Source organism: Nicotiana tabacum, chromosome 7, assembly GCF_000715075.1.
Source record: "Nicotiana tabacum cultivar K326 chromosome 7, ASM71507v2, whole genome shotgun sequence".
NCBI classification, from domain to species: Eukaryota; Viridiplantae; Streptophyta; class Magnoliopsida; order Solanales; family Solanaceae; genus Nicotiana; species Nicotiana tabacum.
The window spans coordinates 134749879-134776558 of NC_134086.1; the positions used below are offsets into that span (position 1 = coordinate 134749879).

At 37.1% G+C, this 26680-nt stretch overlaps 3 protein-coding genes across 7 annotated transcripts; all 3 read right to left on the minus strand.

Moving 5' to 3' along the window:
* Positions 1–8341: 8341 nt before the first annotated feature.
* LOC107805628 (dual specificity phosphatase Cdc25) lies at positions 8342–12603 on the minus strand. Of its 4 annotated transcripts, none has more exons than XM_075217673.1 (4): positions 12492–12603; positions 12268–12369; positions 12016–12154; positions 8342–8737 (listed from the first exon to the last, which is right to left on the minus strand). In XM_075217673.1, exons 2-4 carry the CDS (start codon positions 12351–12353, stop codon positions 8555–8557), a joined length of 408 nt encoding a protein of 135 aa, XP_075073774.1. In that variant the 5' UTR covers positions 12354–12369; positions 12492–12603; the 3' UTR covers positions 8342–8554. The 4 variants fall into 4 exon arrangements, with proteins under 4 accessions (XP_075073774.1, XP_075073775.1, XP_075073776.1 ...); XM_075217674.1 differs by having other exon boundaries at positions 12560–12593; XM_075217675.1 differs by having other exon boundaries at positions 12486–12504.
* A 2014-nt stretch (positions 12604–14617) lies between these two features.
* Positions 14618–18547, minus strand: LOC107805629 (pentatricopeptide repeat-containing protein At3g62470, mitochondrial-like). 2 transcript variants are annotated; one of them, XM_075217671.1, is made up of 3 exons: positions 18408–18547; positions 17748–17861; positions 14618–17143 (listed from the first exon to the last, which is right to left on the minus strand). In XM_075217671.1, the coding sequence occupies exon 3, from the start codon at positions 16977–16979 to the stop codon at positions 14910–14912; it is 2070 nt and encodes a 689-aa protein (XP_075073772.1). In that variant the 5' UTR covers positions 16980–17143; positions 17748–17861; positions 18408–18547; the 3' UTR covers positions 14618–14909. The 2 variants fall into 2 exon arrangements, with proteins under 2 accessions (XP_075073772.1, XP_075073771.1); XM_075217670.1 differs by having other exon boundaries at positions 14618–17861.
* LOC142162308 (uncharacterized) lies at positions 18495–25936 on the minus strand. The gene is made up of 9 exons (XM_075218646.1): positions 25721–25936; positions 25510–25608; positions 21890–22119; positions 21442–21513; positions 21293–21344; positions 20153–20263; positions 19934–20005; positions 19704–19814; positions 18495–19209 (listed from the first exon to the last, which is right to left on the minus strand). Exons 1-9 carry the CDS (start codon positions 25934–25936, stop codon positions 18748–18750), a joined length of 1425 nt encoding a protein of 474 aa, XP_075074747.1. The 3' UTR covers positions 18495–18747.
* Between the last annotated feature and the right edge of the window lie 744 nt (positions 25937–26680).

Here is a 26680-nt window from a genome sequence, read left to right on the forward strand (position 1 = left end):
TCCTCAACTAAGAGTTTGAACTACTAAATAGTTTAGGCACGTGAACAGGACGGAGGGTTCGTTCTCGATGTAATGGCGTGAAAAGTTGTGCCATGTGAAGTCTATGTCCTCTAAAATCAAACAGGATCAATTAAATTAGTAGAGCCATATAGTTTCTTCATCCTTTTTAGTAAATCCGAGAATACATATGAAGCCAGGATTTCAATGTTACGATGACTTATGTATTTTAGAATGACGATATCAAATGTTAATAATTGAGTTTTATATATATATATATATATATATATATATATATATATATATATATATATAGTCTTTAAAAATAATTAATACTGGAACAAATAATAATTAAATTATTTTTTAATATTGAATTCTTTAAAGTCAATTAAAATTTGAATTATTAAATTTTTTCTTGTTTATATGTAAAAATCTTTAATTTGTTGGAATTTAAAATTAAGTAAGATTTTACTTAAATAAGTTTTTTTCCTTTTACCACAAAATATAGCCTCATATGGCCGCAAATCACATATTCTTAACCTGAAACTCTCTAAAAATAAAGAAAAGGAATTCAGTATATACGATATTGGTAGCATTTAGAATTTTTCAATCAAAGACATAAACAATGTCCACCAAACTTCTTTTTGAAAGGTATATCTATCAACGTAAGATTAACAAATATTAATTGTGCTCATTGTAACGACCCGACCGGTCATTTTGAGAATTTGCATTTCGCTCAGTAGTTTGGGAGCACGAATAGCTCGTATGATGTATTAGGACTTGTGTGAAAAATTTGAGTTCATTTAGAGTAGATTTGATATATTTCGGCGCGAGTTTCGGAAGTCGAACGTTCGAAAGTTCATTAAGTTCGATTTGAGGTGCATTTTGTCATTTCGATGTTGTTATACATGATTTGAGGCCTTGAGTAGGTCCGTGTTATATTATGGGACTTGTTGGTATGTTCGTACGGGATGCTACGGGGCTCGGGTGAATTTCGGATAGGTTTGGGCTGTGTTGCGCTCGTTTTTCTTATGTGTCGACGTTATTTCTTCAAGTATAAATGGTAGCACATCGAGAAAATGAGTTCCGATTTCTATTTTGATTGAATCATTAGATCTGCATCGTAATTACGGAGCCATAGCAAAAAGATTCGTCAAATTTGGACATTGTATGAGGATTTTATGGCCATTTTACTAAGAATTGGATTGCTAGATTTTTTTCAGATTAATTACGAATTTGTCACTACTGCGTATTTAAAAATCTGTACTATTTTCAAATATTGAAACTAGCATATCTCCTTCAATATAAGGTCAAATTGAGTGATTCAAGAGCGTAACTTAACTAGAATTTCATAAGGAATCTATTTGAGGCATCAAAAGTGAGTTTCGAGATCTTTAGCATGAGAAACGAGGCATAACAGTATTACAACGAGGGTTTTATTCATTTAACATATTTGAGTTGGGGAGGTCGGAATTGGGCAATTTTTGAGGTGATTTTCAGCATATGTATTGGGGTAAGTGTTCTATACTTGGTTTTGGTTATACTTTATGAATCTATATTCGATTTTTGCTTTTAGTTGATAAATTTTAAAGAAGAAATCGGGAGTTTTGACCTAAAGTTTCGTAATATGAATTTTTGAGTTTGAACACCGATTCGGAGTCATATTTGAGTAAAACTAGTATGGTTGAACTCGTAAATGAATGGGTTATCAGATTTTATGAGTTTTATCGGGTTTCGAGACATGGGGCCTAGTTGGGCTTTTTGGCCGATTTTGGGCTTTTGATTAAAGATTCGACCTTTTCCGAGTGGGATTGGTTCCTTTAGCATTATTTGATGTATTTGGATTGTTTTTGGTTAGTTTCAAGCCGTTCGAAGGTTGGAACACGCGGGAAGGCATTTTTGGAGCATCCTTGGCTTGCTCGATATTAGAATTGGCTTGTTCGAGGTAAGTAACTTTTCTAAACTTAGTGTTGAGGGTATAAAATCCTGCAATACGTGTTATGTGATTGGTATTGAGGTAACGCACATGCTAGGTGATGGGTGTGTGGGCGTGTACTCTGTGAATTGGGACTCTGTTGTTCCCATGGCCCTGTGTAGTGGCCCTATTTTGTTGATATTTGTGTTTTCACCATGTGATAAAGTAATTGAGCTGTCAATCATGCTAAGCATCATGTTTAGACTTCATGATGATATTGTTTGTACTCATAGTGGTTATTTCTGGTTGTCATCTCACTGATTTCCATTGATATTTTTGTACTCAGTCACATTCATACATTCATTCATATCTCAGTCTCAGTTGTTGTTATTGGTACATCATATCATTGTTGTTGGGCTAGATTCAAGACATTGTGTGCCCATGAGTAAGACTGGAGAGATTGATGACTGAGTGAGGCCGAGGGCCTGAGTGAGAGTGACATATCTTTGATCGGACTACACACCGCAACATATTATATCTATTATATTATGGGATCGGGCTGCACGCCGTAGTGATATATTGAATATATATGTATATGGATTAGGCTGCATGTCGCAATGATATATGGATCGGGCTACATGTTTCATTGATTTTGCCATGATTGGCTTGTTATAACGCTTGGGCCGAAGGAGCCCCTCCAGAGTCTGTACATCCCCAGTGAGCGCAGTTGACTATATATATATATATATATATATATATATATATATATATATATATATATACGGAATACGGTAGGGCGACCACATACTATATAACTATACATGACTGTCTACAGACCTCTATTAGAGCGTACAATTGTATAAAGGACTGAGTACTCTGAGAGTGTGAGTACATGTTTCAGCTCTGAAATACATGGCATTTACATGCATACATAACATACAGACATAGAGATGCATTTTTCCTCATGCTATATAGTATCACATCATTCATGACTTATTATACACATTGATATGTGGGTATGGAGAGGAACTTTATACGTGTTATTTGGAAAGAAACTTAAACATTTTATTTATTGTGAAAAGGACATTTGGAAAATTACAGTTTTCAAATTTACTCGTACTTCTGGCATTTTCGATAAGAGATTTGGGATTTTCTTTTACTGAGATATTTGTAAAGCATGACCATTTTTTGGAACTGTGAACGAGCTGAGTATTTTACTTTTGAGATATCTCTTTTATAATTGCATTTATGTTGTTATGAACTATTGTGGAAAATATTGGCATTGGACCCGATCTTGTGTTAGCTCATCACTGCTTTCAACCTAAGATTAGGTCTGTTACTTACTCAGTACATGGGGTCAGTTGTACTGATACTACACTTCTGCACATTGCGTGCATATGTCGGTTGTTGTTGTTGTTGTGCTCGATGGTTGCAAGACTTAAAGATGTACCAGCGTCCCTGTTGTAACTGCCTCCTTTGTTTGAGGTAGCCTCAGCTTATAAAACTATGTTTATGTACTTTTCAAACAGACTATGTATTTCTTTCATTTTCGATTTATAAACTCTATTCTTAGAAACTCATGATTTGTACTACTAGTCCTTGTGATGTATATAGAATTCAGTAAATTTATTTTTGTTTAATCAACTTAATAAGATTATTGAAACTTGATAGCTTTAGTTGGCTTACCTAGAGGGTTGGGTTAGGTGTCATCACGACTGGTGGATTTTGGGTAGTGACATGTTGGTATCAGAGCCTTAGATTCATAGGTTCTACAAGTCATGAGTAAGTGTTTAGTAGAGTCTTGCGGATCGGTATGATGACGTCCATACCTATTTTCGAGAGGCTACATGTTCTTTCCTTATCGTGCGGCATTGATTCAGCTTAAAGAATAACTTTTTGAATTTCTTCCACGCATTCGTATGTGCATGTGAGCGCTCCGTATTAGTTGTGCATCGACGGCTTGTGATTCTATGGTTGATGTGCGAAATATGATATTAGCGTGCTGATGATGGGCCAGTCTGGAGGACTTGAGGTCGGGTTTCGATTGTAGCTTGAGCATAGAGGTGTTGATTGTGTGAGCATGTGCTTCTAGATTTATATGTCCGGTAGTGTCTTTATTAGTGGAATTTTATGGCTGGATAGCTACATGATGAGTATGATTTGATTGCGAGATGTATTCAGATTGTTCGAATGTGACAAAAAGAATTTGTTGGGGATGTAACAAGGACTATTGGGTGTTTGACTTCTGTCCTGAGTTGGCGTATGGCCTCAAGCTATGGGTGTGTTGAAGGATCTTTTATGTTGTTTAGTCGAGGAGTGAAGTAGATTTTCATGTCATGATATGAGTTCAGACTCAGGAAGATTAAGTGATTGCATAATAGTTATGACTATAGAAGGGTATAAATATATATTAGTTTGAGGCGAAGCAGGTGGATTATCTTCTGCGGGGTATCCTGAGGTTTGTGTGATCCCTATATTATTTTGTAGCGAGTTCTCTTTTACCAGTGAATGATATGCGTTGCAATTTGAGTTTACATCGCTCGTGGAAGTTGGCTTGACTATTATAATGGTGAATGCGAGATTTGTAGATAATTTAAGGTACTAGATGGTTTGCATTACAGTAGCTCAGGAAGGATTTAGTTGAATCTCTCTGTGGTATGATGACAGTAATAGAGTATGACCATTGTGAGTTATTGTGTGTTTTGATCTATGGCATTGAGCCAAGTGGGGGAGTCCGCTATTGATAAGTTGATTTCACGGTTATGTGCTGTATTGATTTCGGTTTGAGGTATACTTGTGAATGAGTTATGTTCTGCAGAGTGTGAGATCGAGGATGACCTGAGTAAAGGAATTTATGGGTACGAGTTGTATTAGGCTTTATGAGTATATGAGAATTGCGGAACGATTTGAGTTGTTATTGGTGAAGGATGTAATGTGCATGGAGCAGGAATTTATTTGGTTGCATTAAGGTGGAGTTACTTCCTTGGGTGTTGGAGTGCTAATGAGGCACAGGTCGTTCGGTCTGTTTAGTCAGTCTAATTGAGATTTGAGCAGAGTGGATGACTCTCGAGAATGGTTCCAATGAATTCAAGATTTATACGTGGCAATTGGGAATCTTCAGGATGTGTATTTGGCTAGAAACTGAGATTTATAGTGGAGGATGTCAGGACTTGTGGCATTTTTATATCATTATGGATTCTACATATCGGTATCAGGAAGGCGAAGGTAACGGCTTTAGATTCGCAGAAGGTCTCTTCAGAGCGGGTATCTCAGCTGTGATACTTTTGGGGGTGCCTAAGAAGGAATACAATAGTTTATGAGCCTTAGGGCGGTGTGGTTTATGTTAAAGTTCGTGGGGCAAGTTTTAGTTAAGGATAGTAGTGTACTAGCAAGGAAAAGTATCAATTTGAATGGTAATTCGGAAGGAACTTAGAGAATTAGGATTGCTTGGCAATAGGTTGGACATGAATGGTTCTTTGGGTGTTTATGATGTGGTGGGTTTCTACAGGTGTTTCATTGCAATGCTCTTGGGTTTTGGTGACCTGCGTAGCTTGGTTGAGTTAAAAGGATTCAGTCCTGATAGTTTTGTTTTGTGCAATTGGGATTTGGAGAGTTCTTGATGGTTTCTACCATGGCTCGAGGAGTATATTTTCTACTGGCGTGAGGAACATGTGATGTATAGTGATTTTCTCCTGGATGAGATCAAATGGAAGGTTTCTAACTGGTTGAGTAAGTAGCTTACTGTGACTCGAAGTGGATTATGAGATTTCGTACTATTCATATGATAACATGGTATATGCAGTGTGTTGTGTGGGATTGAGGTTTGCATGTACAAGGCCACAGTTCAGTTTTGAAGGGAAGGTCATGAATTCTTAAATAATATGAACGGTTTCAGATGACTAGGTGAATGATGTTACTATTTGGTATGGATTGATAAGAGTATACATTTCAGAAGGGGGTAGTGTGTTTTGATTTATGGATACTTCATTGGAATTGTGGCACCCATCTAATTGATCGACGGCTAATACTCAGATTTTGTGATGTGGCACGGAAGAATCAGAGAAGCATTCCTCGTGGGATGATCGAGTATGAGAGATATGTCAGATATTCGGTCGGTGGAGTTGGGATAAGATATGGTGATTTGTGTGTGCTATGGATTTGGAGACTGGGAGTTCTCATGAGTAGATTGTTTCGTGGTTGTGGACTGTGAAAATGTAGCTAAGGTTAGTCAGAGGGTAGTGTGTGCTGTCATTCAGTCACTGTGGACTTTCGGAAGGTTATTTATCTGTTGTGGGTGACCAGAGTTGATTTGGGGTTCATTGGTAGGCCCAATATGGATGTATGTTCTGCACAGGGTCGGATTTGTTGGCTTCGAAGTGCTATTGTTGAGGGATGTACCATTCGGTTATTGTTGAGCTTATTCGTGTTCTGGAGTGATCTATGAGTTACTCTTCTGTGTTACGAGGAGTTGTGATTTGTCGGTTATATGCACATATGGTGCGGTTCTATTGGGGTCTTATAGTGGAATTTGAGCGGGAAGAGTATTGGGTATTGCTTGGTGGATGACGTATTAGTTATGCTCTTTCGGGTTTTGTTGTGGCGTTGTGTCATTTGCTTCTCCGTGGTTATGTTAATGCACTTTGAGTACTTGATGTCGAATTGCGTGTGGTTATTAATTTTGAGCAGGGTAGCTTGAGGTATATGCCATGGATTAGTATTTGGATGGGGAACATATTGCACCGAAATTATGTTGAGGTATGAACCTTTCTGTTAGATTCGTATGATGGTCCTACGAGGTGTGATGGATTTTCAGTATTTCGTTGTGGCAGTACTTGTTAAGCTTACGGGACAGTTCTCTCATTTGAGTCATTTTTCATGACTTGAGTACATTTGGATTGTTGCTTATTGGTTCACGGGTTGTGGCTTTAGATTGTGTTGATGTGTCATGTCACTAGAATGATTGTGTTGGATGATACGAGGTCATTGGACCTAGAATGGATACTATCGTAATCGATTATAGCATAATTAGAAGGATAATATCTGAAGTCGGCTTAGAAATTGGCTATAGTTCTTGTTGAAAGAGGGAGAGTTCCATGACTTGTTGGTCTGATAAGTGGTTACGAGTTTCTGCATGTTTCTTTCATCATTGGCAGTGTACAAAGGTTCAGAACAAGATTTTAGTTGATAAGAGGTTCGCTACCGGTGTCGAATTGGTTATCGATCAGCTATTGTCAGTCGGAAGTTATTGCTATGAGTATTTGAGTTGTGTGGTATATCGTGTGATTATGTCGTGGGTCATGTCTATGGCTTGATACAACTTGTTCAGACTTATACAGTGTGTATATGCGAAGTTCAAGTCTCCAAGTGTTCCCTTGAATCCCTCTTCAACTCATCTCAAAAAGCTTCAAAACCGAGCAAAAATGGTGAGAAATGGGCTAGAAATCGCGGAGGTGAGCTTCTATACTTTCTGCCCAGGCATCTCGCACCTGCGACTCCAATTCCGCATCTGCGACAAAACCGACCAGAGTTATTCCGAAAATCATCAAATCGTCGTATAACCTTACCATGCACATACCCGAGGGTGATCACATGTCACCCTCTCTCATATAGGTCCGATAACACAATGTAACTGAAATTTCACAATCCACCTAGCCCATAAACCTTTAGGACCAAATTTCCACTTCCAGAATTATTTATAAGGTCAGAATCTCACATCTACACACCGAGTAAATCTGAACACACTATAGCAACCCATAACAACAATTCAAGATGGAAATCATACGATATATTATACAACTCCAACACTCATAGCGAAACTTCATATCACACCAACTGCTCAAAGCAACCGAATACCGATAATAACCTCCTATCAAATAAAGTCTCATTCCAACACTTTCGTACTGCCAGATGAATTAAAACACGCAGAAAGTCATCACCATTCCTTAGATCAACCAGCCACGGAGCTCCCTCTCCTTCGGCAAGGACTATAGTAACATTCTAAGCCAAATCCCAATATTATCCCTCCAACATGCTGAAATCGAATCTGATAGTATTCATTATAGATCTCAATGACCTCATCTCATCCAACACAACTACTCTAGTGACATGACATATCGATACAATCTAAATCCACAATCCGTGCGACCCGCGCACCAATAAACAACAATCTGAATGTACTCAATCATAAAACATGACTCAAATGATAGAGTTGTACCGCAAGCTCACTAGTACCACCACACACAATGCTGAGAACCCATCACACATCATAGAAACATAACACACAAATCAAACCTGTAGAATCATACCTCCACATAGCTTCGCTTCAAGGCGCGACCTCGTCTAAACACTGGTCCACATGAAACACCTTAAGTCACTATGCTCAAAATTGACAACCATGCGCAATATGAAAAGTAACTTATAGATCACCCAGAACACTAATAAGCTCAATAACAACCGATTCAACACATCCATCAACAATAGCAACTTGGAGTCAACAAGCCGACTCGACGCAGAACATACATCCATATTGGCCTACCAATGAACCCCTTATCAAGGAGTTCTTGAAGTTTCTCCTCCAACTCCTTTAAATCCACCGGTGCCATATGCAACATATCCCTTTTCTTTGGCATGGTTTATCTAATTTTATTGTTGTGCCTGTTCAGTGTGACCCTTGCAGAAGACCTCAGTGCAACGACAAACTGGCCTACCAGATGCCTCCCATCCATTAAAACCACATTCCAATACCATAATATTTTTTATTCCTGCATCATCTTTCGACTCGGCTAGATATTCTGCAAGCCTCCTTGCACACTTTGGTCCCCGAACCTAGAAAACAGTCATTGACAACTCAATACGCTGACCAATATGTGAAAAGAAGACATACAAATAGGAGGTATATTCTTCTGTTCTCCAAAACTTGCAATCACTAGGACAACATGCGCAGAGGCTACAACATATTTCAACACGTAAATGAATAGAGTTATTTAAGATGTAATAATCAGTGCGAGCGTCCAATTCCATTAAAATACCACATGAAACACTTCATTATCCTCTTGCATAATGAAAGAACTTTTTATAAAGAAAAGTTGTTATTTAGAAGAGGAGAAGCTTAATTTAAAGGGAAGCAGGAAGATGGTGTCACTGCTGTGCACTATGAGAATTAGCAAGCAGATGAGAATACTCTGAACTCTACTACAAAGCCTAGAATATGAGTTATAACACAACCATTTCATAACTCTAGAAAATATTATGCACATTTTTGCTTGGTCAATTGTTAAAAAAGAACTCCTTTAGGCTTTAGGCAATAATGTATTACTAAAACTGGCAATGTACAGTATTATACCTTTAGTGGTCGTTTGGCTTGAACAAGTTATGCTGGCATTGATTATCCTGGTATTATTTCTTATTGACTGTTTGGTATATTGTATTAATCATGGGCTTGTCAATTTTACTGTTTTACCCTGGGATTACTATTCCATCCTCTGGCAGGTATAAGTTATTCCGGTAATATTTTTAATTCTGGGATAACTTATCCCAAGGCTACTAACCAAATAAGGAATGAGGCGGTACTAAATTTTTATCCCAGAATTATTTTTGTTTGTCCATCACACCAAACAACCCCTTAATGTAGTATATGAGTACTCTCAGATCTTGCACACTACTCTTAGAATAAAGCCACATGCGCAATTTCAAAGACCAAAAGCAAGAATTAGCATAACATGACCCTTTAAACTTTGAACTTTATTGCTAATTTCACATTTTTGAAAAAGGCAAGCCTTATCTTTGAACTGGTACCTCCTTCTTCTATACTTATTCGTAAGTAATCCCAAGTGACCATCAGCTATTAGTTGTCTCTTTTCCAGGTTTACTCTAGAGTAGCAACTCCGCAAACTATAATTTCTTCTACAAAATCACAATCTAGCGTATTTCTTTGATATTTCTATCTCTGTAGTCTACCCTCATCTTTCTATTTACTTTGTTCATTAAACTTCTAGTTGTTGCTTCATCCATGAACCTGACATTTAAAGCAAAACTATGATACAGATGACATATCCACCTGTAGTGCTAGCACAAGGAATCAGGAGATGCTTCATTTTCTCCTTTTCTTTTACCGAATGGATATACAGCCCAAAGAGACCATTACACAGATCTTAGTCAAATATTATAATAGCTTTACATATTGGCCTAACAAATCCTCCACACAGCTCTTCTGAATTTCAAATAGTATTCAAGATTGGACTGAGGAATACAGAATGTTATTGGAAGAAGAAAGGAACTCGCCCACATGTTTTAAGTTATTGGTTAAATGATGCAAAACAGAGAGTTGCATATCTTATTAGAAGTTGTACCCTCCAAATGAACTTAAAAAATTGTGCAGCAGAAGCATCTCTGAAGGTTTTTACAAGGAGAGAATGCTGCAATAGCAACAGCATGAAGAACTATGTATTATATAGTGACTGTCAAGCGAACATCTGAAGTTGGACTTGGACAATAATAGGTCCTTAATTTGTTATTAACCAAAGAGTGAAAGCTTTTGGTGGTAGGTAAAACTCATTGACAGTAAACTGCAGATCTATGCCAAAATTGTAAGTTGATTAATAGTGCAGAGTAACAATCTGAACAACCGCTAAAAGCTTGGACTATTCTTAAAGGGATGGGTTAGCTGTCAAAGAGTTGGAATAACAAAATTTCGAAACCAAATTTCGGATTCCAACAAAGCTGACACATGGAGAATTATTGACATCTGCCTAAACCTTGGACTGATCAAAGCGCACGAGCTGACCCAAACACCACCGTTATCCAAAAAAAAAAAAAAAGAGCTTGGACTATTTGTGAGGACACAAGGACTGTTACTTTGGAGCAATTCCAGAAACAAAACCAAGTTTTGAAGGTTTATACTAAGGCCTAATGTGCTTTTCACCAATGGACAATGATATCAGTGGCATGATTACTTTTAGTCTAATAATTACTATACAACACTCATAAGAACATCCATGACATGTTGATTTGGCGGCCATGGATGTCATTTCACGTTTCACTATGTGTATCTTTTCTTTACCATGGATGTAATTCAACGAAGATTTGCATCTAAACTAGACCATGAATGTGAGTTGGGTGTTTGCCTAAGTGCTTATCCCTGTGGTTATCTTAGCCATAGAGCACCTAATACACCATAGAAAGATTTTTGGCCATGAAGTATATGTATAAGCTACCGAATTGTCTATTCTAACAGTAGCTCAAAGAAAAGCATCCATAGGTGGAACAAAAGAAAAAAGATTTGCAGAAGCAACTAAGGAAATCAGAGGCTATAATTGCTCTGTACGACTCATCATAACAAGTAAAAGGAAAGGAAAAATTAAGGTAAAACTCAAATTGTAAAAATTGTTTGACTAATATAGATTGACTGTGGAATTATAAATGATACTACGGGAAATGTTAAGTTATGGAAGAAAAGCAAGGTGAGACTCTCTAATTAGTCTTTCGCTGCTTCATTGTGTATCTTTACTGATCTTGATATCTCTAGTTCCACAAACAGCAATAACACTAGAAGTTATTTATCTGACTAGTAGTAGTTGAAATCCTATAACACCCTGCTTTCCATAATTTTGGCCAATTCAAAATTCAAGCTGAAAACCCCTAAAAAACCAATCAACTGAAAACCAATAAGGAGATGTGCAGAAACACTCTTTAACCAAAAACTGAATCTGGCAAAAGAAATGCCAAGAGAGTTGACAAATAACCACAATATAGATTAGAAACTAAGATTAGTCTGGGATAAGTTCAAGATGCCATTAGCAGTTCCATAAAGAAATGTATCAACAGCAGATAAGACAGAACCCAAAAGGAACTGTAGAGTGATCAAGCAACGATAACTATCCTCAATCCCAAACAAGTTGGGTCGGACTATATGAATCCTCACCGACCACACTACTCCATTTAAATCATCTCATGCCAATGTGATGCAAACACTGTAGAGTGATCAAGATAGAATTAAAATCCAACAAAAGATAGAATCTTTAACCAAAAACTGAAAAACCCAACATAAGAAAAGAAAGAGCTATTTAACAAATATGAGAAAGTAGGTAAGGAAACAAGATTTGAACCTGGCTAAGAGCACAGTGAAAAACAAGGGTATCTTTGCCATTAGCAGCTTGAATAAGGCTGGGAATTTTATCACGAAAAGTATCGCTAGCAAAGTGAAGTGAGCCAGCTATGTGACCATCGTAGCTCCTCTCATCATCCCTGCAAATAATTTGAGGCCAAAACAAAAGCAATCGGATATGGGGGTTTAGCAGAAATAGACATAAAATAGAGATCTGAAAGAATATGTGAGTGACAGAGTTTGTTTGTAAGACCTGACGTCGACGATGGCGATGTTAGGACGGCGTTTAAGAGAGAGAAGCTGAGAGCCGGTAATGTATGTGATGCTCCTTGCCGCCATGTCTTCCTCTCTCTGGCTTCTCAAGTTTTTCCAAAAGCAAGAAAATATGGACATAGGAAAGCAAAATAATAATTAGGGAAAATCAAATAAACTGAAGATAATTTCTAAAAAAATAAAAAGTAAGAGAGTAACTAGTACTAGTAAGCAAGGAGAACTTTTAGTAAGTAGATCTTTTTCAATCAGCATAGGTCAGGAGAATCTAATACCGAAATTATTTCCAATAATAAGGTTTAGTCAAACAACCCGGATAATACGAAAGGTCACCTAAGTGGGTTGAAGAGAATTTTATGTTGCTTTTCTACTATCTTTTTTGGTTTCCCGTCCGGTATCCGGTACTCACATTGAAGATCGATTAAATTCGGATTCACGCCGAGAAGTCCCACATTGGGGGTAAAGCGCTCCCTAACAAAGGCGACTCCATACCCAGAGGCTCGAATTCGAAACCTCTGGTTAAGGATAAAGGATTACTTACCGCTCCACCACAACCCTTGTTGGTACCTTTTCTAAAAACATTTGTGTAGGATCAACTTATTTTATTCCAATAATCGATGATTGTTCAAGTTAGTTTTATATCCTTTAACTGATCTAGCTAAATTTAGGAGTGCTAACAATACTATCTATTTCATGGAGGGGGTGGGGGGGTTGAAGCTTGAAGGTAGTACTAATAGTTTTGAGAGATTAATATTGTATGATGCTTCGCCAATTTATGTAATAGTATGTCCTTTTGTTAATGACCATCAGGGTATGTACCCTGGACAGACCCAAAAATGTACCTACTACATAGTATTTATTTATCAGTAATAAATTTCTTCTTTACCAAAAAAGAAAAAAAAAAAAAAAAAAGAGAGAGAGAAGCTGTAGTATCTTAAAACTGTCATAGACAACAATTACAGAGTTGTTGAAGGGAAACGGAGTTGACTGTGCTTTTTTACTTTTTCAAAAACCTTTATTTGCATTTGCCCACTTTCTCTAAAGTAAAGCAATCTTTCCGACATTGCAGATTGGATGTATTCATTTACAGATACGATAGAATCAATCTCCTTTCTTGTAGATCTCACAAAGGAAGCCACCACTACTACTTCAATGTACTAAATTAAAGAAAAATAAAACAACAAACCAAAGCAGCAAAGAAATATTAATGTGATCTCAGCTCCATTGCTATATGTGAGCATGTGCTTAAGTGATTAGTATAATCCAGCATAACACATTATTTGTGCAACCTCTGATCGCATAGTAGATTGATGTTTGTTTATGAACCATGTATGGTGCAACAGAATCTGGCTACTGCATATTCAACTTAAATATTGTGCAAGTTCTGATCAGCTATGGGACTCTGTACAACTTTGCTTCAGAGGATAAACTGAAGTTTTCATGAGATAAGTTAACATCCAAGTAGAGACACAGCTACGACTACTCCCTGATCATACCAACTTCACATTCAACTTAAATATTGTTACAAGTTGAAAACTTAAAATGTTCCCCGCTGAAAGAGTAGGCAGCTTATATAGGGAAATGAATAGAAACTACCAAATGCTCTCTTTGGAACCAAAGAATAGATGGAAAAGGAAAGGGAATTTTTAAGATTTTTTTCTCTTTCATTTAATATGGGCAGAAATAAAGGACGGAAAATGGCAGGGCAATTTGTATTTCCTCGGGGCAATGTACTTGGTTGAGGAACAGTTGCCATCCAATGTGTACATGAAAGTGACGAAGTTACTTTGACTATAGAACCATGCCTATTTGGAGATATTGGAGAAATTGGATAATTGGGCCAAAACCGATAGTTCATCCTCTTATTCTCCTTCCCTTATATAAACCTTGAGTCATCAATGCCTTTCTGACTCGAACTGGCATTTCCTTGTTCTAGTTCTCCTTTCCTTCGATTTCTCTTTAGACAAAATTTGTAAAAACTTAGGAAGGACTTGCTCAAGCAGCTACACATATCTCCTTGCAATGTAGTAATCCTCCATCCACAATCTTAGTGTTTTAATTTTTTGTTGTTGTTATAATTTATTAAATGTGAGATCCTTTTAGAGCAACTTCAGTATGATTCCAACTGAAATATAGCTTTGCGACTTTTTTTTGTCATAGTGCAACTTGGAAAGAAAGGTATGATTTCAGTCCTTTGTTGTTTTAGAAGGTACAGAAAACGTACCACTGCACAAGAATATAAAGCTTCTCAGGCAAGCCCTGGGATCGAAGAGGTGAAGTAAAAGAAAGCAGGTACAAATGCAATTATGCAAGCTGCTATAGGGCCCACGGGGTGCGCATCAAAATTGTATGCAGTTCTTATAAAGGAGAATGAAAATCACCAATGAGAGGAAAGAATACATAAGAGGAGCGAAAAGATGCTTAAATTACCAAGAAGCCTAATGATACTAAAAATACAAAAAGAAATACAAGGGATTTACAGCTGGAATAAGAATGAGTTTTCATGATTCAGACCTTACATAACATTCCTTTGTCATTGATAGTTAAAGGTGCTACTGGTTGGTTAGTGATCCTCTTATCTGCATTATAGAGAACATGAAATAGATAATGTATGCGCACTGACTATCAGCTGGGATCCCTGCGCTTTACTCTACTCTTCATCATATCAGCCCACCTCGCAAAGAGACTTGAGACCTCAAACTTCCCAGAGAACTTCATCCTCTTAGCCAACTCATCCAGTATATCAGGCCTACCAGCCCGAGAAAAATCAGCCGCGAATTTGTTGTAGTCAAGTTGAGGTGCTTGCATGCCTTTGTCTATCACTTCCTCCAAGTATTTACAAGCCTCCATAGATCGCCCTTGCCCTATAAGCCCTCCAATGAAAACAGTGTAAGAATTTTCATCAGGACAGCAACCCCTCAGATTCATCTCCTCCCAAGTTGCATGACCCATGTCATAGTTCTTTGTCATGAAGAATGATTTCATCAACATATTGTAGCTGTGAATAGTTGGTTGTATTCCATTCCTGATCATCTTTTTATATAAAATAACTGCATCATCTGGCATTCGTCGATTTATCATTAATTTGATCAGCGCATTATACAGTCGTGCATCAGGTGGGCATCCTTTTTCCTTCATCTCCTTCAGCAATGCAAAGACTTTATCCATCTTCCTTTGATTTCCAAAGCCTGTTACCAAACAGGTAAAAATTGCAGCATCCGCCTCACTTCCGGAACTAAGCATTTCCTCAAAGTAGTCAATGGCTTCATCCATCTTCCCTTGCTTACACAAATCTCTGATCAAGATAGTATAACTTCTTGCATTAGGTGATGGACCCTTGGCTTTCATAACCTCAAACAGCTTGATCGCATCAGACCTTTTTTTACACTTAAACAGCCCCTCCAGCATTGTGTTATGGGCTACAATATCAGGCTTAAATCCCTTATCAATCATCTCATTCCATACTTTACCGGCATCCATCAGATTCTTTACCCTACACCAACCATTGAGCAAAACTGTATATGTTTGTATATTTGGTGTAAATCTATGCTCTAATTTCTCAAACAATAACTGTGCTTCTTTCCCAAGCTTTGCCCTTCCCAGGGCATCAAGCAAACAATTGATAGTCTCCACCCCAACTTTAAACTTGTACTTCTTCATCAACTCAAAAATCCCAATAGCTTTCTTCCGCTCTTTTGCTGCAGCAAATGCTTTCATGGATATCAAAAAGGTCTCCATTGTAAGCAAACCTTTCTCCCCCATTTCTTCAAGAACTGAGACCATGGTCTCAAACTGCCTCGTCTTTCCAAGTATTGCCATCATTGCATTATACGTTCTTGAATTGTGAGCATAACCTGGCCTCTGGGCCGCCCAACAAAAGAATCTGAATGCTGGTTTTCTAGCATGCTTGAACCTCTCCAACACATCCACTACCAAATCATGGCTCAAATTGATTCCACATTCATCTAAAACAGCCTCCATGTTTCGATCTAACGAAAACAACTCATCGATAACCTTACACACCCTATCCACCTCTTTAGGATCTGCCTTCGACCCCACCATCTCATCACTCTCACTCTCAACATCATTATCACTTTCTAATTCACCATCATTATCTACATAAGTACAAAATTCCCTACAACTCAACCTCACATTTGGATGAACACCATTAAAATAAAAACGCCCTTTTAACCAAAAAGGCCAAATCTTTCTGGGATTACTAAATGACAACTTTTGTCCAAAAGTAGATAGGGAAGTGGGGCGTGGCAAAATAGATGTACTGAATTGCCTAAAATCCAACTTTGAACTCAGAACATTTGGATGAATATTGGTAATAAAAGAACACCCTTTTGGCAAAAGAGGCCAAATTTTTCTGGGATTAGTCAATGACAACTTTTCTTGAAAAGTAGAGAGTGAAGTGGGGTGTGGCAAAAAAGATGAAACTTGACAATGAGAAAGATGAATACTGCAATTAGTATGATAATGAAACAAACGAGACAAGGGCAGAGAGCTACCAACAAGAAGGAACACTTGCTGTTGTTCTCCAAATCTTCCTCGTAGCCTTGTGGCTTGTTCATCATCCAACTGGGTGGCGGCGATGTTGAGGAGTTCGCCATTGAAGTTGAGCTGTTGAATTAAGTGTGGAGAAGGTTTAAAGATTGCAGCTTTTTCAAGATTTCTCATAGAAATAGCCATTGGGAGTCCATTGAAAGTGGAAAAGCTTTGCCACTCAGATGAGATTTATGCGCTGGTTTTGCAGATCGCAGCGGCGAATTTGGCTTCTACGGTACTGGGGGAAGAGCCGGTTATGCTTTGTGAGAGTTGTAGCTCGTGCAATGTAATTTGTACATTCTCTTATTCTACCAAATTAATTTGGACATTAATTACATATTCTTTAAGCAAAATTAGAGGAATACATATTTTGAAACCAGTCAAATTGAACAAATTTTGTAGAAATAGATTAACTTAGTTTAAGCAGATAAAATGACTGATTTTTCTAATAGCATGTCTGCCAAAATTCTAAAATAAGCTTATATTGAAAAGTATTTTGCTAAAAAAGAAATGCGTGAAATTATTTGTGTTTGGTTAATTAATTTGAAAATACTTTTGAGTAGCAATTAGTGTTTATCCAAATTTTTAAAAAGTGCTTTTAAAATTTCTCTTAAAAGTATTTTTTGAAAGCAGTTTTTTTATGATTCTCAAAAATTACTTTTGTGTCTACTCAAAAATATTTTTTTTTAACTACGATCAAATACTTTAACTTTGGGGGAGGAAGCATTTTGAGCAAATAAACAAAAAAGATATTTTTGGCCAAACAGGATATAAGTACAAACACTAGTTTCAAACTTATTAGGCATATATTCCAAAAAGAAAAAGAAAAATTGGTTAAGAGCTTATCTTACAACAATAATACATTCAAGTGTTAAAGCTACTAAAATCAACTTATCACTAATTATGCCGCACCTTCATTCCATAGCTTTTGCTGAAAAGCTAATTGGATTGTAGCTCCCACCACCAAATTCTTGTTGCTTCTTCACAATACTCTTTTACTTTATATCCAAGATACAAGTATACTTTCTGAGATTAAAAGCTTGCTCTTACTATATTTTAATGGAGTAAATGATAACAGCATGTCAAAACAAGAATCATTTCATCAGAGCAATTTGTCCTACAAAACATCAAGTGCAACGGTCTTCATGATTGAAATGATGATTTTCACTTGCCTATTTTTCATTTTAATACCAAATAGGCAAAAATATTTCTTTTGACAAGTATAATAGAATAAAGTAACTGTTTGCTTATTGTTACTTGCAAACCAAACAACAGTATTATTCTTTGTAATGATTAAGTGGTAACAATCTCATACCATGGTAAAACTGCATACAATAGTCTTTCGCATAGCAAGAGTTTAGTGCATCGGGCTGCTTCTTATTAAGTGATAAAATCAAAATAAATACTGGAGTATTACTTAACCATGAATATGATGAAGTGATAAAACTATATTTGAAAACATATGTCATGCATTCATCCATTTAATACAAACATTGCATGAATCTGTTTAATACAAACTAACAGTTTTTTCTTTGAACAAAAGAGAAAGACTAGAAACGGCAATTCACTTACCGAGTGCCCTTGAGCACAAACTGTCCACCCATCTTTTGGCAAATATATAAGAGTAGCAGTCACTCAAAAGATGGGGCAAGGAACCAGTAACACAACACAGTCAAACTATCTTAAAATTATGTTTATAAACAAAAGGTTCTCCAACACTCTCTTTCTATGTAACATATGTACCAATCAAAATTACAGAAAATATACAACACAGATTAAAAGCATCACTTCAACAAGTCATTGCCGAGAAGGAAAGAGGTGGACCAATTGACCTTGCCTGGAACATCTCGATTCGATCATAAAAACTACAAAGAAAAAGAAAAAGGAAATGAAAAAGAAGAAGGCTAATTGTTCATGATTGAGCAGCAGTATTTGCACTCAGTTGCTCTGTCATTGTATGAGAAGTTTCCTTCATCTCTGAGGAGGGAATTTCCTTTATCTCCTCAACAGAAGCTTCGTTTGTCACCTTAACCGGAGCTTCCTCTGTCTCATTCATTGGAGTTACATTTGACTCTGCTATTGGAGTTTCCTTTATCTCCTTAATTGGAGTTTCCTTCATATCCTTTAAAGGGGATCCTTTCTTCGCTTTCACCAATTTGGTAGGTTCTTTGGCTTTGGGAGTTCCATTACTATTCCGAGCACTCACGCGATCTTTACTCTTGGGAGTGGTTGGGGTAGTACTGCCTTGTTTGTAAACACCAATGCTGTGACGAACCTTTGCACAAGGTTTCTTTTCTTCGGGAGATGGTGTGACTGCATCGCTACAACTCTTTCTACGGGTCAGATTTGGTGATTTGGCACGAGTCACTGGCAGCTGCATGCAAAGCAGTAAAATTTTTGTTTACTTACAAAGATAAAACTCTATGGAGACCATGAAAAGGCCCAAAGAGAAGTCAAGGTTGTTGCATGATAGCTTGATACTTGGGAATAGAAAACACATAGAGGTTTTAAATTACGTAATGAAAAAAAAAGTACGAAAAGATGTTTCACTTGCAGAGCCAAAGTTGTCTCAGTTATGCCAGACATCAACACTTTAGAGCATAGAACAGACATGCAAATAAATAGTACACATGCATTCTAAAGTTAATATCAGTAACTCGCATCTTGAGTTGTTATCTAATTAATTCCTTTTTTAGGTGAAGTGTGATTTATAACATGGCATTAAAATTAAAAATTGATTATTCAAATTATATGGCCAGAGTCTTGACTTAATTGGGCAAGTTTCTTACACATGGTAGAAAGAAAAACATGCAGAGAGGCAATCAACTTTTAAAATAAACAAAGAGTGGAAATATAGGTGAAGAATACCTTTTTAAGTTCACGCTTTGGAGGTGGCCCTTCACGGTAAAAACTAGGAACTGGATTTGCTCTGTAGACCATGGCCTTTCTAAGCTGCTTCATTGCTGCTTCTTCCTCTTCCTAGAATTTGTAGAGGATAAGTTAGGGGTCAAGTATCTTACTTCACAACATGTCTTATTTTTTTCTCCGCCCTCCCCTAAGCAATTGTTAAGGTTGAGGATACATGCATACTACAATACCTTCATTCTGGCTGCATATTCTTGTTTCTCTGCCTCCAGAGCTTTGTGCTTTTCCTCTAACTTTGTGTAATACTAGGGGAAAAAATGAAAAAGAATGGGATAGCATCATTTGTTCGGAAAACAAAAGCACAACTACAAGTTAATATGAATAAGGGAGAGGGAGAGGGGGCTTGTAAGGAGGTTGAAACAAAAATTGCGTTTGAATGTTCAGGAAAATACCTCTCTACGTCTCTCTGAGCGTTCAGAACATTTAAATGATGGAGCTACAGGAACAGTAATCTTGGACTTAACTGTCCGCACAGAAGCTGCAGTTCTATGAAAGATAAGGAACTAGAAGGCCAACAAGAGGATAGTGGTGAGACAAGGTGGGAATATTATTATGCACGTGTGGCGAGACAAGACAGGTATTTATATTATTACTGCACACATGGCGAGACAAAGTGGATTGTGTCAGGGATTGATTTGTGATGACTTGTGATGGACTGGGGGCATTCTTGTTGTTGATACTTGAATAGTGGTGTACTTACTTGTGTGAGTTATATGTCACGACCCGGAATCCCCACCATCGGGACCATGATGGCGCCTAACATTGTCCGATGACAGAAAAGAAAAATGGACGGGGAGGGGGGGCTGGACAGTGGTGAGCGGAGGAGGGGGATGTGGGGTTTCGTGGGGGGGGGGAGGGGTGAACGAAGAAGATGAAGCGAGGGGGGTGCATGGGACCGGCGGCTAGGAGAAAGAGATGGGGTGTCTTTAGGGTTTTTTAGGTAGTGAGTAGCAAATGAAACAAAAATGAGAGAAAGAGTGAGGAGGGGTCGTGTGGTCAGATGGGGGGCGGTTGGGCTTGGGTCAAGGGGTTTTGGGTTGGGTAGAGGTGTTTTGGGCCTAGGTTCAAAATTGAAGAAGAGACCCAATTCCGATTTTCTTTATATTTTTTGCTCTCTTTTCTTTTACTTCCTAATTAATAAAACTAATATTCTAACTTAAGTTATAAACTAAATTAACTTATCAAAAATACTAATTAATTCCTAGCAACAATTATCATACATAATTAAACACCAATTAAAATAAAATTGCACAATTTGACATTGAATGCTAAAAATGCAAACGATGCATATTTTTGTAATTTTCATTCTTGTAAAACAAACTTAATTACTTCTAATTGTAAACTTAAATCCTAAATGCAAATGCGATATATTTTTGTATTTTTATTAATTTAACAAATAAATATGCATAGACAAATACCAATAATTATCCAAAAATGCCACGAAAATTCTCAAAATTGCACACAAGGGAAAATTATTTTATCTTGAATTTTTTGGGAGTAATTCTCTCATAGGGCAAAAATCACGTGCTTACAACATGTTCCTGCTTCAAAACTAGTGAACCATTACCAATTGTTTTGAGGAATCTGTGATTATTTAACAATAGAACAACACAATCAGAAATGCTAAAATCATAATTGACGCCTACGACTGGTGCTATCTAACAATGCTAGTCACACTTACAATCTTCTCTTCTTTTCAATTGCTGCAGTGATATCTGAATTATCAAATGGTGTGCAAGCTAAATACTCAAAACTAATAGAACATAATCTAACAACTATAGCTTCCGATTGATTTTAACAGTCCATTAAGCTCGTTCTTAACTTCACAGATGCCCACATGTAGTAGTATGAACTATGTTTTTAAACAACAGGAGAAACTCATACAACTTAATTTCAGTCTAACTATTATAGACTAACAGAGATCTATATCATCAGTGAGTGTAGAATTTAAACACACAAATCAAAGAGAGGTTAAATCAGAAACAAGCTTCACTTCTTCATATAGCATTATTTCCGCACATTTTCAGCCTACAGTCATTTGAAGGATGCAATAGGGTACCTGGCATTTGAAAATATAAGAAGAGGAAGATGAGAATCAGCAGAGCAGTAACAACACAGCAACAACAAACAGCAACAGATAACCAACAGCTTGAAAGTGACCCAATGTGGTACCAGAAGGACCAAAATGCAACCCAGGAACGAAATAGAAAAGAGATTGACCCACAACACTTCCAGTAGCAAAACACACCAGGAATAAATCAGGAAAACCAGTTAAAGCTCCAGCAATACCAATAGCAACACAAACACCCAAAGTAAGCCTAACAGAACTTGAGTTTAAACCAGAAAGTAGACCAATAGACTTCAAGAGTAGATTCAGCAGGCAACAGAGAGCATGAATCAGTGTTTAAGACTCCAAATCCAACTAAGAACCAATGGAACAGTAACTTTCAATCCTTTCCTATTTTTTCTTCTTTTTTCAAACTCTCAGACTTAGTTTCAAAATTGAATCCTTCAAGAACTCCTAAACATCTCAGAATACCTTCCTCTAACCCGCCTTCCAGTTCTGACCCAGAAGAAGAACCAAACCCAGACTCGACTAAAAAAAAGGATCCCCATTCTATCTAAAAATGACTCTATATATAACCCCCAAAACAGGCATGCCCCCTCTGCTTTATCAGATTTTTCTGCCCATGATATTCCTCCACCACTACTACATGTTTTGTTTTAATTCACTTGTTCCCCATTAGAGTATGTTTTTTCCATTATCCTTTGTCATTACCTTTATTTAATTGTTCAAACATGTATGGGCAACATTTTATAATCAATCCCCTTTTAAGCCTTTCATACCATTATGTTTTGTTCCCCATTAACACTAAACAATTGCATTAGTTTAATGGTACTTTAGTACTTACTGGACAGAACACTTAAACTGACCATTTTTAAACTTTTCAATTCCCAAATTACCCTCTTAAAGCCCCTAAAATTACTGTCCTACCCAATCCCTTTCACTCTGCATTGAACCTTTCAACTCTAACCTATTCAAATCTACCCACTAACTAAGCTGAATCCAACAAACTACAACAACTATAACCAATTCAAATCAGCTAGTAATTCAAGATAACAAATGACCAATAAATCCAGTTCAATGCACTGAATATACCAACAGGCTCAGTTCTAAGTTCAAATATACCAACGAGCTCATTTTAACACAAAATTTAGAACACAAATGAGGCAGGAGAGGAAGCAGACAGGAATAAGCTATGAAAATAAAAACCAAAATTAAACTACTATCGTGTTGAACTAGCACTCAAACCTACCGGACTAATTGAAGAAACTTATTTGATTGATTAAACAGTTATAACATATAACAAACGACAACAACAGAAGCAATGATAAAATTGGACCAAATAAAAGGTCTGATGGAGAGGAAGAAAGAACAATGAACAAGATTGGATTATAACTACTAAACACAATTAACCGTAACAAAATAGAACAAGAAAGGAGAAAAAGGTACCTTAACAAAATAGAAACTAGATGAACCCAGGTTGAACCCTTGACTCGAACTTTTTGAGGTCGAACAGACCTTAATCGAGTGTTCTCAACTGAGAACACTTCGACTAAGGTCCATTGGACACCCAAATTCCTTTAATTCGGACCAACTCTAGCCTTTGGTTTTCTAGGGTTCTTGGGGTTTGATTTGGGGTTCGAACGGTTCCGGTCTGATTCGAACCAAACCAACGGTGGTTTGGTGACGAGGGAGGTCAGAGAGATGTCCGGTATGAGTTTGGGACTGGTTGGGGTAGATTTAGGTTCTGCTCGAATCTTCGATTGAAGATTCGAGAAACTACAAGCTGATTCGAGGCAAACGGTTAACAGATCCGTAACGAAGGTGGTCAGGGGGTGGCTTGGTGTGAGTTTGGGGCCGGTTGGGATAGTTTCAAGTTTTGCTCGAATCTTCGATTGAAGATTCGAGAAGCTACAGGCTGATTCGAGCAAAACGAGTAAGGGATTCGTGGAGAGGGTGGTTAGGTGCTCTAGGGGTGTTAGTTTCATGGTCATCGGCGTTGTTGCTGCCGGCTTTCAGGAGAAAGGGCTTCAGGGAGGCTAGGGTTTGGGGGGGTCATCTCTGAGAGAGACAATGAATAGGGGGTATGACTTGGAGGGGTGTGAGGTGAGAGGTTGGACTTATATACGGAGGGGGTGGTTTAATCCTGGCCGTTGGATCAAGCACGATCAACGGCCTGGATCCTTTTACTGATAGGAAACGACATCGTTTGGTTTAAGTGGGGGGGTGGCTGGATCCGGGTAATAGGTCGGGTTCGGGAATGGGTAAGGGAGATTGAATCTCAGTCGTTTGATCGATTTAATCCAACGGCCTTGATTAAGAGTGACCAAACGACGTCGTTTTAAGACGTCTCTGGCCAGGCCAACTGGACCTAGTTCATGGGTGATTTGGGCTTGATTTTTGCATTGAAATTGGCCCAATTTTCACTCTTTTCTTCTTTTTTCTTTCATTTTCTTTTAATTCCTTTTCAACTAAAAATCCTGATTAAATTATAAAATTGACAATTAACTAAAAACATTAACTCTTAATAATAGCTATCACACGAAATTAAACATCGAATAAAGATAAAATCACATAATTCGGACATTAAATGCAAAAATGCACAGTACATATTTTTGTGATTTTTCCACTTTTGTAAAACAAACTTGATTGTTTAATTAATTCCTAAATTGTAAAATTAAATCCTAAATGCACATGCAACACATATTTTTGTATTTTTCTTAATTAAAGTAGAAATAAACATGCACAAACAAAATACAAATAAATCACAAACAACACAAAACCATTTTATTTTGAATTTTTGGGAGTAGTTCTCATAGGGCAAAAATCACGTGCTCACAACTACTTCGCCGAGGTTAGGCTAGACATTTACCAGCATATGGGGTCGGTTGTGCTGATACTACACTCTACACTATGTGCAGATCCCGGAGCAGCTCTTGGACCGTAGTTTGGAGGCTACCTTCAGTCCACGCGGAGATCCAAGGTTGTCCTACAGGCGTCCGCAGTCCCTGGCGTCTCCCTGTATCCCTTATTCCCTGTTTCATTTTCCTTAAATTCAGAGACATTGTATTGATAATTTTCTTTAGACTTTGTATGTAGTAAATCTTAGACCATCTGTGACACCAAGTTTTGGGCAATTAAGTTTTAAGCAGTTGTAATATATACAGATTTAAGCTATTTTATTGTTTTCTTCCGCTTAAATTTAAATTTTCGTTGTCATTACGTTATCTCTTTATGTTTGCTAAAAGGAAATAATTGGATAATGAAGAAATTGGTTTAGAAGATTGGCTTGCCTAGCTCACATTAGTAGGTGTCACCACGACTCCCAAGGGTGGGAAATTTGGGTCATGACAATTAATTCCTACTATAAGTAATTACAGTTTATTCCACCAAAAAACTGCAATTGAACTCCTCAATATGAATTTCGAAAATTCACTAATACTTATTTTAACTCCCCATGTTAAGATTACAAATACCAGTTAATTAAATTAAATTACACTCCAACAACAAGACAACTTTTACCTCTCCCCCTTTTCCTCATTTCTTAAGCTTCTTCAACATACACACGGTCATATGCAGCAAGGGGAGCTCACCAACTCTCTCCTCTACCCATTTTTTTCTCCAAATACACTCTCCCTCCCAAAAATGCGGACAGAGTATACCTTCGATATACATTCGATATACCATGGGTATACACGGGCAGAACACCCCCTCCCCAACGGATCTCCTTCTTTCTTTCTTCTCAAACCAGAAAACAATGACCTTTCCACCATCAAGACCAGCCTTGAAGCTCCAGTAATTCAGCCATCAAAAATCCGTTCAAAACACATCAAAACAAACTTGAAAATAGCTCCGTTTTTTTAGTCAAAACGATCTCTAAAATAGCAGCAAAAACCTGTTGCAAATAGCCATTAAATCCACCCCTAACACCACCCAAAATGAGCCAAAAGATCTGCTGAAATCGGCTAAAAGAAATCGGAACAGATGCATTTGGATTTTCGTCGCCGGTCGAAGTCGCTAGTCCGGGTTTCCGTTTGAGTCTCCTTCTAGTCCGTATGGTTTTGTTTGGCTTTATTTCATTTTGGAGTAACGATTGTTGAGCTGTATCCATTTCATGAAGAAGGTTGTCTTCTCAGTTTATTGATAGAATATTCATATCAAAGGTTCATTTCCTCTAAATTCTTATTTGCATTAGATGAATGTTTCAGTTTTGATTTAGATCTGTTTAAATGTTTCATTATTATTTCTTTTGTTTCTGTTTTGATTTATGTATGTTTGATTAGAATTAGTTTCTCAAGTCACTAAATAATTAGTTTCTCACCTATGCTGTTAGATTAATATGATTTGAGAAATCCATGTTAGACTTGAACGTAAATAAGTCATTATTTTAAAGGAAGTTCTTTTTTTTTTTAAAAAAACAATTTTTATGTTAGCATTTTATTCCTTAGTTGGTGTTATGTTTCTAGTGTTCAATTATTTTAATTTCTTGTTTCATGAAACAATATATGGCTTTAAGTTCAAAATTATTATAGTTATCTAATAAAAACTAAAAAATGGAGTCTTACGCTAAAGAAACTATGGTATATTAGAGCCATTGGATCTTTTAAATTTAAAGTGAGATGAATGAGATTTTGTGCTTTTAGATTTAATAAGTCATAGCAAGGATTATGATTCGGGCTCAAATACAAACTGGGTAAAGAATAAAAATCTACACTATATCACTTTTACCACAATAATTCCATAACTCTCGGCTTTGCAATAATCTCAAAGTAGTTTAGAAAAAATAATTGTATATTCGAAGTTTTCTTTAGGCACGATTAATAAATTATCGTGGCTATGAGAACGGTTCCCGTGG